The sequence below is a fragment of the Camelus ferus genome, chromosome 1, assembly GCF_009834535.1.
Source record: "Camelus ferus isolate YT-003-E chromosome 1, BCGSAC_Cfer_1.0, whole genome shotgun sequence".
Lineage (NCBI taxonomy): Eukaryota > Metazoa > Chordata > Mammalia > Artiodactyla > Camelidae > Camelus > Camelus ferus.
Window position 1 is genome coordinate 102,435,140 of NC_045696.1, and position 12,316 is coordinate 102,447,455.

Below are 12,316 nucleotides of genomic sequence, written 5' to 3' on the forward strand. Positions count from 1 at the left end.
CCCTAAAAGCTAAATGCACTCTTGAAAGTGAGGTATAGGTAGGTTAGAAGAGAATTTAAAAGCCATCGGATTACACTTGCCTTGATCTGTAAAATGGGACTGTAATAGCCACCTATAGTTGTAAAGAGAAAATAAGACATATAGAAATGCCTTATAACTAAAAAGATGCAAGGTGTATTACTGAAAAGATAAATGTGCTTTCCTTCTGTACACACCTCTGCTTTAACAAGTATTTCATCCTGATAAGAAGACCATTTATCAAGCCTATACATACAAACACATTCAGATGCTTTTGGTAGACACAAAGTCTTCCTACAAAAGCCAAGGTGCGATGCTTCATTAATCCACTCTCAGGAGTTACATCATCAAGACTTCAGCTTGTTAAGCCAAGTTGCCAGCCCATCCCCTAGATGATATGAAACAATTGGCACCGGATAGGTCTGGGCTCTGGGCAGATGGGTCTTCTGCCTATCCTTACGCTAAAAATGATGGCTTTACAACATAAGAGGCCATGTTCTTTTTCTCCCTGTTTGAGATTTGAGTCCCACATAGAGGGCAATACACTGGAGAGAGACCACTGTGCTCCATACTTGCCTGATCACTGGTCACCTGGGACACTTGAAATACAGGAACTCTGTATTGAAAGTACAGAGTCCAGGGCTACTTCCCAGAACTGCCAAGTCAGAATCTCCAGGGGAAGACTTGGATATCTGAATTTTTATCAGATGCCAAGATTATCTTCATGATCAGGCAAGTTTAGAGAAACCCAAGATAGAACATAGCTCTTTAGGGTTCTCAAATCAAAGACTTTTATGAAGACCAGCAAGAGGGGTGTGTTAATCTGCCCAGGCTGTCATAACAAAATACCACAGACTGGTGACTTAAACAATGAAATTTATTTTCTCAGAGTTCTGGGGGCTGAAAGTCTGAGATCAGGATGCCAGAATGGTCAGGTTCTGGTGAGAACTCTCTTCCAGGCTTGCTGACAGTCACCTTCTCACTGTGTGCTCCCATGACCCCTTCTCTGTGGACAGGTAGAGAGAGAGTCTCTTCTTACAAGGACACTAATCCCTCTATAGAGGCCCCACCCTCATGACCTCTTTAAACCCTAATTACCTCGCAAGGGCCCCATCTCCAAATACCATCACACGAGGGGTAGGGCTTCAACATGTGAATTTGGGGGGAACACAAACATTCAGTGTGCAGTAGAGGGCATGGATCTTTGCTTGGGGCTTTTGCATCTCACCAATCTATGTGTGACCATGTCATACGAGGCATAGGCATGAGCAAGCTGTGCACCCAATTGTTTTGGCAACTTACAATCGACAAAACACGAGGATTTAATCAAAACAAAAACGAGAAATTCATGTTACTGCATATTTTAAATATTAGTTCAGTTAAGCACTGAATTTAGTTCTGAACCTGATGATAGCAATGCACTTTCTCCTTTGGCCTGAGGTAATTGTCTTCCCTATTTCACACATGTTAAATTCCGGGTAGAGTTCCAGCTTTTACTTACATCTCCTGAACCAAACTGTTATTTCCAAACTTATGCCCTTTAAAGATGAGAAAAGTTATTGTTTTATTCCCCCAGAGCTCAACATTTCATCTCAATGCATTTCTAGCTTATTAGGGAAGCAAAACTAGCTGTACCAAAAATATCCAATGGGGAATCTCTCTCTCCAAACCTACACTAGAACCTGATAAGAAAAATTACACATTTTGCCAAATTGGCAGTTGGGGTTTTTTGGAGAGCAAAAGAGTTTTCTTACTTTTTAATAATTCAGGTAAACCTAGAGATCCAGCCACTTTCCAGACACTGCTCGGTAGTGAAGAACGAGAAAGTCACGGATTCCCGGATTCCAAATCAGTTATTCAGTCAGATGAGACCTGTTGTTCCGTGTCTCTATGCAGAAGGAGGACGCCCAAAGTGGTGGAAATGTCTGGAGTCTGGGGCCCAGCTCGGCCGATAACTAACTGGCTGGGTTCCTCTGAGCGGTTCTTTTACTCTCTCTGAGCCTGTGGTCTTCATTCACTTAACAACTTTTTCTTGAACATCCAAAATGTGCCAAGCACTGTATCCAGGTGAAGGAGACAGCCCTGCCCTCAAGGAAACCACTGTCTGGAGACAAGGGAGCTTTCTATTTTATAATATAGGTATTCATTTCTTTATGTGGATGCCTCACTAGTTTAGCACATAAAACAAAAACATATGAGCATATGCAGGAACACAGGAGGGACTGAGTGAGTGACACATAAAAGTTGTTTTTAGCCTCTTTATTCTGTGCCATTACCACATCATCCCCTCTGTCTAATAACTTAGGCCTAAGAAGTCCACCTTTGAATTGACATTTCTTAGCCTTTTACCCTCAGGAAAACCTCATTCATTGGCTGTAAATCTGCCCCCTTCATTCTTGGCATAGTTACTCAGAATCTACCTCCATCACTCATAACACTCCTGAATATTTTTTTTCTTCTTTTTTAAATTTTTTAAAATTTTTATTCTTATTTCTTATTGACGTGTAGTCAGTTTACAGTGCTAGTTTCAGTTACACATTCAACAAACATCCACTGAGCCCATAATATACGGCAAGCACTGGGCAAACCAAGACATCAGAGAAAACGGACTCTGCCCCACGCCTGCCGCGTCTGTGGATGGTGCTTATGCAATCCGTTCACTGCCTCACGGTGTATGTTTTATTCCTCTGACTCACAGCTACTGAGATACCAGGGCAGCCAGAATAGCATCACGAGTTTCCTAGAAGAGTCTTACATGAACAGGTTCTCCCCACCTCTCACCTACCACCTCACACTAGCTCCCTACACAACATTTAACCCAAATTGCTATTTTTGGTGTAGTGTTGCTACACCAAAAATAAAAACAGCTTCTGTACCCCACTTACTGAATTGAGACTCAAGGACAGAGTTTTGGACGAAGTAGAAAAAGGCAGCTTTATTTCTGCTGGGGAGAGAAGGCAGGGGGTTTTATAGGGAAAGTTTAAGAGTTCAAGGGGCAGAGCTAGTTTCCATAGAGATCATGTACACAGTAACAAATTGTAGCAAAGTTGTTCTTGCTTTTGCAGATGCAGTGGTCCCCTTCCCTCTTCTGGGTATGAAGTTCACCTCCAGCTTTGGGACTCTTAATATTCTTGTACCTAGAACAAAGAATGCATAAGAAGGTGTTCTGTGGGAAACAGCTCTAGAGAAAAACTTGTACAGTTTAAAGTCAGGTTGATAAATGCTTTTAGCCTTTTAAGTAGGCTGAGGCCTGGGATCTCCTGCTGCAGGCTGAGTTCAGAAATCACAGAGCCTGTCCAGAGGAGGACAAATGGTAGCCGGCTTGGTCCAGGCCTCACATTCACAAAAAGTTACAAAGTCAGTCATTCACTGTTAGCTCTGACAACATTACACACAGAGTTACAGAGATACCACATCAGGATTAAAAGAAGAAAATGTTCATTACACAGTTTTAAATTTGTGTTTTACTTTTGTAGTATTATTTTGGCATTTTGATATTTCAGTGTATTAAGAACCTCAAGCCGGGAAAGTTGCCAGGGCCTTTCTAACTCTTAGCGCCCTGACAAACCCCTTCGTTTTTGTTTCTACAACGTCTCTAAACATGTTGCTTACTTGCTGTCACTTTTCTATCCAGAAATAAAGTTTGTAGGATTTTCTTTGATTTATACTCCAGTTGTACATGTATCTTGTCTGCCTCACCTCCCTAAAAAACTGATATGCCCACCATAAACCCTAAGACAACTACATGTCTATATATAAAATAAAGAACAAACTTCTTCCGTATAGCACAGGGAACTATATTCAATATCTTGTAGCAACTTTTAATGAAAAAGAATATGAAAACGAATATATGTGCTGAACACCAGAAATTGTGCTGAACACCAGAAATTGACACACTGTAACTGACTATACTTCAATTTAAAAAAATTTTTTTAAAAAGCAAAAAAAAAAAAAAATAGTCAGTTGATTTGGGAACTAAAAAAAAAAAAAAGACCACATGTCCTCCTCCTGTGCCCCGGGCTGAAAGGGTCCGCAGCTCACCAGCAAGGGTGAGGTCTGCAAGCTTCTCTCTCCAGAGGACCAGCTGGTCAAGCACATGATTCTGCCCTGATAAATCACCTTCCGCTGGGATATGCTGAAGGTGGATTCAAATAGCAAAGGGAGACTTTGGATTGTTTAAAATCATCATATCCCTAGGCCTCAATTCCTTTATCCAACAAATGAAGGAAATAACACTCTGTAATCAAAATTAATGGAAAATCATCAAGGGCTTTCCAGAGTTGTAGAAATACTTACAAGGTGTTCCAGGGAATGCCAGGCTCTGAACTTTAATATCTTCCCGGTCCTTAACTGAGCACAACAGTTGCTCATCTGAAAGGAGTTATCAAGTATTCCATTTGCAGTTGGAATTACAGACCCTCTTAAGCATCTTTTCAGTTGCTGTCCTCTCATCATAACTAGGCTACGTTCAGGAGCCTCTCCCGATCTGTCCCCACTGTGGTGGTGAGTGGGTTTGAATCCAGGGGCAACCAGACTCCCAGCTCCTGCGGGCTGCATCCGCCCTCTGACCCACACACTCAGGGCATCCCAGGAATGACGGAGTGGCACTGTCCAGATGTGGACCAGCTCCAGCAGCACCACCTCCAAGATAATCTCTTGTCTTGAGTGCCTGGGGGTGACTGTATCTCTACAAGCCAACATTAACCTCTTTCCATTTTTTTCCCCTTTCCCTATTTATTACAGCATTTCAGAAAGTTGATGAGGTGAAATATTCTCCAGCAGAGGAAATTATATAAAGCCTAAGAGTTAGTTCTGATGGAACGGTGAAATAATTTCACTACTTTTCTTTGAGGGAAAAAAGAAAAGGACTAAGGCCACCTGAGGCAGCCTCTAGGGATTTCATTATTGATAGATCGGAGGGAGACATAATGGCTTTATACGGACAGGTTTTTCTTTTAACTTGGTAGAGCACTTTGGGATGAAGAGATGAGAAAGACAGACAATAGAATAAACCGGGCACCAGCTCATTGACATACATTTTGTATCAGGATGCACTGAGGTATGAAGTATAAACCGACTGCGTTGAATGGGGAAAATAAAGTATTTTGGCAGTCTCTGTTCACTACCCAGTTTGAGAATGACTGAACATTTTATGAAATGCCTCTTGCTTCTTGGTGAAAATTTCTGGTGGTTTAAGCTGTGTGTGCAGTTTTAAGAAAACACAATCCTTTATGCTATTGTTGAAGATAATGCTTAAGGATGCATTCTCTAAGCAGATGAGACAGAGTGGGAGAAGGGGAGGGAAGAGGACCGTTTCCACATCTCTCTGATACTGGCTAGTCCAGGCTCCATTTCTCCATGATGAAAGGCTACCAGGAGAGCTGGGAAAGTGTGTGGAGCCAAGATTATAAATAGTAATTTTTGCAGGCCAAATTACCTCCTACAAGGGGGAGTAGGGATGTCGAGGTAAGAATGACTGTCTCCTTTCACTGCATGCAAATGTTAGTGCTGTGTGAGAAACTAAACCCCACCTTCCTTCCAGCAAGGATTCCTTAACAGGCCTCGCAGATACCTGAAACCGATTTTAACCCACTCTGGTCCTCCATTGACCACAACGTTACCTGAGTGGTGCGGCCCAATTTCCAGACTGCTCACCAGTCCTCAGGCCTATGGGGTGAGTAACTATCCCGAGAGGGACAGGCTTGGTGAATACTGATGAGCCCAGCAACCTCGAGGCTATTACTTCCCAGCTTGAGGAGGAAGGAGTTAAAATTCACTGCACCAAGAAGCATTTCTCTTCTCTCTCCAGTTGTAGCTGATGTGGGCTCATTCTTCTTTTAAGAATGCAGATTTTTTATGGTGACCAATATTTTTAGCCATAAAATGGATTTTGAAAATATAAACGAAGTCATGTGTCCTCACAAACTGCTGTGTTTTGAGGTTTTGACTATTAAGCCTGTGCTTTGTAGCTCAAGGGAGTGGAATAAAAAAACCACTGAGAAGCAATTAGACTCATTACCAGTAAATCAGAGTGCCAGGAATTGGAGAGGAGCAGAATCTTGGAGTTTGTGGCACCTTTGGAGGTTGTCCAGCTGGTCGACCCCTCATATAAACAGAGAAAAAGGGCCTCTCAAGTCTCTGATGTGCTCAGGGCACAACAGTCTGAAGCAGTGGTCATCAAAGTGTGTCCCCAAACCAGCAGCCGCAGCATCACTTGGAAACTTAATAGAAATGCAAATTCGGTCTCAGGGGCCCAGCGTCTGTACTTGAACTAGCCCTCCAGGTGACTCCAGTACAGGCTAAACTTGGAAAACACTGACCTGAGGTCACCTAACCAGGGCCCATTCTACAAGTAATTTTGTTTGGGTTTCCCCAAACAAGTGGAAGAAGAGTTGAGATTTTAATTCTCTTCTTCAAGGAAAGCTCTGTCTGAGGAGAACTTGTTGGCCAGACCTAGTTCATTTCCACCATCATCCACTATGGTAACTTCCAACCATGTTTAGCCTTGTGACCCTCATCCCGAGAAACAGACTGTGAGGACTTATTTTTCAAAGAAAATATAAGAGAAACTGTGTTTTAAGAATTTTGTGATAGGCAGGAGGATTACAAAGCCCACACTGAGAACCATTCGGTGCTATGAGGTCACAGGATTCTGCAGACTCCTAACTCCTCTCACCCAGATTGGGTACCAATTCAAAGCATCCACTGCGTTTAATTTCAACTCCCTTAACCCACAGAGGCGCTCAGTTAGCACGGCTAACTTTCACCGGCTAGGCCTGGAGACCCTGATGGCCATGTGATGATGTGAGTCCCCAGTGCTGACTCGGGGAAACGCTTCAAAAGCCCACGACATGCAGGGGGCATAGGCACTAGCAGAAACTTCAGCAAAGACCGGGCCGTTAAAAAAGGAAAACGAACATCCTATTTTCGTACACCGTAGGACTGCTATTGTTTTCTGCCTTTATCAGGAAGTGACCTCTCTCTCTCTTTCCAAAATCCAGGAGCAGCTAAAAGAGGATGATGGAGAATGCATCGTAAATCAGGACGAGCTGGCCATGAATTTCCAGGAACAAGCCCCCTCACCTTGCAGTCCTCCCGCCAGGCTGGATCTGGACCAGAAAGCTTCGCCCCAGACTCCGAGCAAGGAGAACATCTATGAGGGGGACCTGGGCCTAGGAGGCTATGAACTCAAGCTCCAGCAAACTCCGGGTCAGTCCCAGCTGAACTAACGGGCACGAACAGCGCCGAGGTGATCGCAGGCCGTGCGAGGCTCGCGGAGGGATACGAGCCGCTGGTGAGGCCGCGCAGAGGGGAGGCTGGAAGATGTATTGAGGGCATAAATTGGAGAGATTCAAAACCTTGTCACATGTATCCTCTGGTGCCTGAAGAAATGAGAATTTATTATCAGCCCTCTATATCATGCAACTGAATTTAAGATTTTGACAGCGCCATTTTTATTCATGAACTTGGGGGTGGGGAGCGGAGAGGGGCAGGGGCGCCAGGAGTCTAGCTGCTGAAGGATGAGACGGATGTGCTTGTGTCTGCAGGGGGTTTCTTGTCTGTGGGCAGCTCTCCTTCACTCAGATTTTGGATTTTTATTCCCTTCATTAGGGAGAGTTAAAAAATAAGAAAAAGAGTTTCTGAGCTTAAACGTGTGGCTCCTAAACTGAAGGGAATGCCCAGTTGTTCAGAAAGTGATAGGTTTTCTATTTTTAGAACCTAGGCTCCCACTTGCTCTTAACGAAGTAGGGCTATTTGCAGAGCCCGGATACGTGCCCGACAGCACTGTTGACGCCTCACAGAACCCTTGGCTCGTGGGGACCTCCTGTTCTCCTCCGCATCCTTTTCACACCGCTTTTCCCATTGAGTGAAGGGGCTGGCTACAGCTGGGGTGCACTCTGCTCTAAACACGGTGCCACTTTCCGCCTCGCTAGGACACCGTCCAGGGAAAGCTGGGTTCTCTTCCCAGTACCGTGTTTCACCTGAATAATGAGCCTTCCTGTCCTTGCATTTGAGTCACTTACTGGCTCTGCGGCAGGTGCCTCTGGGGGCTGCGAGGTGATGAGATCCCATAGCACAGGGCACTCTCCCCCGGGCAGGAGCCGGGACCTGTCCTCCAATCCTAACTTTCACGGCTGAATAGCAGTGCAGGGCAGGACCGGGAAGAGCAGGGCTGAGGATGTGTGGGGACCACACGGAGGAGGCAAGGACGCAGCATCAGGACCACCTCCCCTTATGCGGTGTGGCTCTTGGCCCTTGGAGGAGAGACCAACACAATAGCTTTGAATTCAGCTGCATGACCTGTGCCTTTAAGCCATTAAGATACCTCAAGCCCAGCTTCTCTTGAAATACAGATGTAATATTAGACTCCAAAAAGCAGGCCCCACTCACGGGTGCCCAGGCTTTGATGAGTCTGCGTCTGAGGGAGGCAAGAATGGCGTCTTCCTGGGACCCAAAGTTTGGAAGTAACATATGCTTGCTGACCAGTTGTCAGGCTTTAAATACAGACCATGGTGGTGTCAGGCACGCCACTATGCACACGGGTTCTCTTGCTTTCCAAACAGTAAAATCCAGGGGCACAAACTGTTTTGTACTCAGCTAAGTATAACTTGGCATTCCAGGTAGATATGGCAAATGGCAAAGCATGAAGTTTTCTAATTTGACTTAATCCTAATAAAATTTTGTAATACAGTAAGATGGTGTTGGCCAGTTCTTTATTTAGACATCTTCTCTGTCCATGCTAACTGGCAGTGCTAAGCCCTGACTCTCAAAGTGCCAGGAGAAGCAGACACCGAAAGGTGACATCAGGGAGATGCTGGGGTCCTCTGACCCAGGAAGAGCCGCAGGGGCTGCTCACCGAGTCCATGACGAGTGAAGAGAGCGCACTGGGCTGGGCTAGGCTGGGTCAGGCAGAGGGATGCATCCCCTTCTTTCACAATGCAGGGGACCAGAAATCCAGAAGAGCTTCAAAAATGAGGGAGGAGATTGTAGAGTAGAAAGAAGAAAAGGCAGAAGAGGAAGATTCATCTTATTTCTGCCCTTATCACATGAAAGGAAGGGATGAGAGCTCGGTGTTCTGTTTCTTTCCCTTGGCGTGGAGAAAGACACACCAGGGAAAGAGATGGTCTCCCCAGACAGCGGGAGCAGAAGTGGAGAGAAGGGGAGAGATACTACACACCAGATGCAGGTGAGGTGGGGAGGGGAGGGGAAGGTACCCCGTCCACACCTGGAACCAACTCGCTAAGAGGGCAGAGCACAAATAGCCTCACGCCCCACTGGCAAAGCCCTCTTCCTGCTTGGGAAAAAAAAAAAATCTCTTTCCAGTTGAATATCATGACCCACTACCAACATGGAGCATGACTGTTTGATCTGGGCTGGACTGCTCACCTCAGCTGACTCCAGGTAAGAACGATATTGTGAGTTCAAGGAAATTGGGTCCCACCCAATGTGTGAGAGCAGGTTCCAGCTTCCATATGTAATAAACAGATTCCTTCCCTTTGAATCAGCTCAAGACCCAAATGGAGGCTACCCAGTGTCCCAGTTAGCAATTCATAAAAATCAAATTCCCTTGATGCTACTGTTGTGAAGGATAATAATTTATGATCTTAAGAAATGCTCTGTGCTTTGATTAGCAGCATCAGGACTGTGAAATTCAAACCTATTATTTACTGCCAGTTCCTAATGAATAATAAAGGCAAAGGAGCTTTATTCAAACCACTAATGCTTGCACTCATTATTAGAGCTTTAAAGGACTCTCATTAATTGGCTTACAGTTCTTCCTTGAACTTCTTACTGTGTGGACATCACACACACATACGTACACATACACAGTTCCTCTCACTGTCAGGGTCCCAGTTGGCCCCTTTGCAGTGTTCCCCTGGGTCCTCAGCACATGTCTGAGCAAATTCCATCACAGTCTTCATTCAGGAAGTTTCTAGAAACTTCCTGGAATATAACTTAATGATATGAATCAAAGCTGAACATTCAAATACGTTTCATGGGCAGTTTCATGGGCAGAAAAATTTTTCCAGATATTGGAGAATTTTATACATATAAAGGGTATTTATTAAAACTACTGAATTGTCATCCTGGTGAAATAAAACATGGCACAGCCCCCTCTTGAGAGAGCATCATATGGACTGATATGGAATGATCTCCAAGATTTATCATCAGATAAAAAGAGCAAGGCGCACAGTAGATGGGGTGCCGCCATCCTGGAATGTTAAAGAAGAAACTGGTAGTATGACTGCTTCTGAAGAACTGAGGAGAGACTTCTCACTTTTTTTTTTTTTTTTTAATTTTCAAAGCCAGAACATTTATTGTGCAGCTAATCGTTGAAATCTTTAAGATGAACTGGATGCCACAACAGCTGCCCTCTTGGGCTCAGAGAGCCCTTCCCTCACGGAATCCGTGCCTGAGTCTGCAGCGTACAGTTCTTAGGCGCCTCATTCGCCCGGTCCCGGTGGTACTCCCATCTTTCAGCTTCAGCGCTCCAGTTACACTTCCTCGTTCACTTGGGAGGGTGGCTGCATTTGCCACAGGTAGACTTCTGAAGATGGTGGGCCTTACAGCCAAATCGGCCGCCCACGGTGTGCGTCTCACTCCGACGCTTTCCCAACGACGACGTTCCCTTCGTCATCTCGCTTCTGCAGCCGAGACCAAGAGGCCGGAACAGAAGGTACTTCCGCTGTATCGCAGCTTCTCACTTTTACACCTTTTGGGGTTTTGTACACTGTGGATGCATTGCTTATTCAAAATAATAATAGTAAGAAGCAGCTTACGAAATAACCCATTGAGGTACTGAGCTACAAAAGGAGGTAAAGACTGGAAAAGTTATTTTTCACCACAATCTTTGAGACCTTGAGAATGCAAAGTACACGATCAATAGCACCGACATCTTCTGATTTATTCATTTGTATCAGTTTAACACACATGGATGCAAACTATGTAAAAGGTTTTTAAAATTCAAAGACGTATGACTCAACCCCATCCGTCAACATTAGTAGAAGACAGACAGCTAAAATACATTTGATTCCTTATAAGGTACCAAAACATATGATAAAGCTATAGTAACCAAAACAATACAGTATTGACCCAGAAATAAACAAAAAGATCAAGAAAATCTACTACTAAGGACAGAAACGGATTCATGAATATATTTAGAAACTTGGTTCATAAAAAATGTCATTTCAACTTAAGGGCATGGTTGAATAGACTATTACTCAATAAATAGTCAATCTGGAAAAAGAAAGAAGACTAGGTAGTACCCTCGAACATGTACAAAATTAAATTCTAAATAACTCAAACAGCTAAGTGTAAAAAATAAAATTACAGGGTAACAAAAATATAAAATAGAATATATAAATAACTCTGGCATATGGATGGTCTTCCTGAGAAAGATACAAATCAAAAACAAAAATGATAAATTTGACTTCATAAAAATAGGAACTACTGAATTCAAAAATATGTCAAGAATATGTAGAATCAAATATGTATAGCTTCTACCCAGACTTCTACTTTTAGGCATCTCTGTAGAAGAGAAATACTTGGCATTTATGCATAAGGAGGCACACAATATATTTATTGTGACACCATTATTGCAAAATATTAGGGGGGGAAATATCCACCAATAGAAGAAGAGTTAACTAAACTATTATACCCATACTATGGAATTCACTGCAGCAATGGTACTCTGTGTAGAGATGTACTTACATGCATGCACTCAACATGGAATATTTCCAAGATAAATTGCTAGTAAAAAAAAAAAAAAAAAAACAGCCTGGAATGATTGCACAGCAGATTGATAACCAAAAGGGGAGTGGGAATAGGAGTGCTGAATCAGAAGAGCCTTTTGTTTTATCTGCATTAATTTTCATTTTTACAATGAGATCACATTCATGTACAGTCAGTTCTGACAGTGGCTCTGGCTTCAAGATGGAGGAAGGGAATTAAAGTGTAGTCAAGAACAGCTTCAAGGAGGAAGCTACATTTGAGGGAGGTCTTGAAAGATGAGAGGGTTTGACAAAGCAAGCAGATTGGCTCTGGTCTGTGGGGCAGGAGGTGGGGTGGGTCACTAGAATATGGAAAAGTATTCCAGCCAAAGGGAACAGCATGAGCAGAGACAAAGGGATGTGAAGCAGCCTGGGATGTTAGAAGAACTACAAATTATTCCCTACGGCTCCTGGAGGGGCTTGAGTGTAGGAAATGGAAGAATATGAGACAGTTCTGGAGCTGTAGATCAAACTAAGCAGTCTGGGCCATGATCCTCTGAGAATGGGGAGCTATTGAAATCTCTTCA

The 12,316-nt window shown here is 43.8% G+C and overlaps 1 protein-coding gene and 1 pseudogene across 6 annotated transcripts in view; one reads left to right on the forward strand and one right to left on the reverse strand.

The window, feature by feature from the left end:
* The window catches only part of SLC9A9 (solute carrier family 9 member A9), a 607,055-nt gene extending 598,342 nt beyond the window's left edge, over positions 1 to 8,713 (forward strand). For all 6 annotated transcript variants that reach the window (XM_032486920.1, XM_032486926.1, XM_032486909.1 and 3 more), the window contains 2 exons: positions 5,587 to 5,692; positions 7,020 to 8,713. In XM_032486920.1, coding sequence (XP_032342811.1) covers positions 5,587 to 5,692; positions 7,020 to 7,247 — 334 coding nt within the window. In that variant the 3' untranslated portion in view covers positions 7,248 to 8,713. The remainder of the gene's footprint in view (positions 1 to 5,586; positions 5,693 to 7,019) is intronic.
* A 1,603-nt stretch (positions 8,714 to 10,316) lies between these two features.
* LOC116665856 lies at positions 10,317 to 10,694 on the reverse strand (annotated as a pseudogene).
* Positions 10,695 to 12,316: the final 1,622 nt, after the last annotated feature.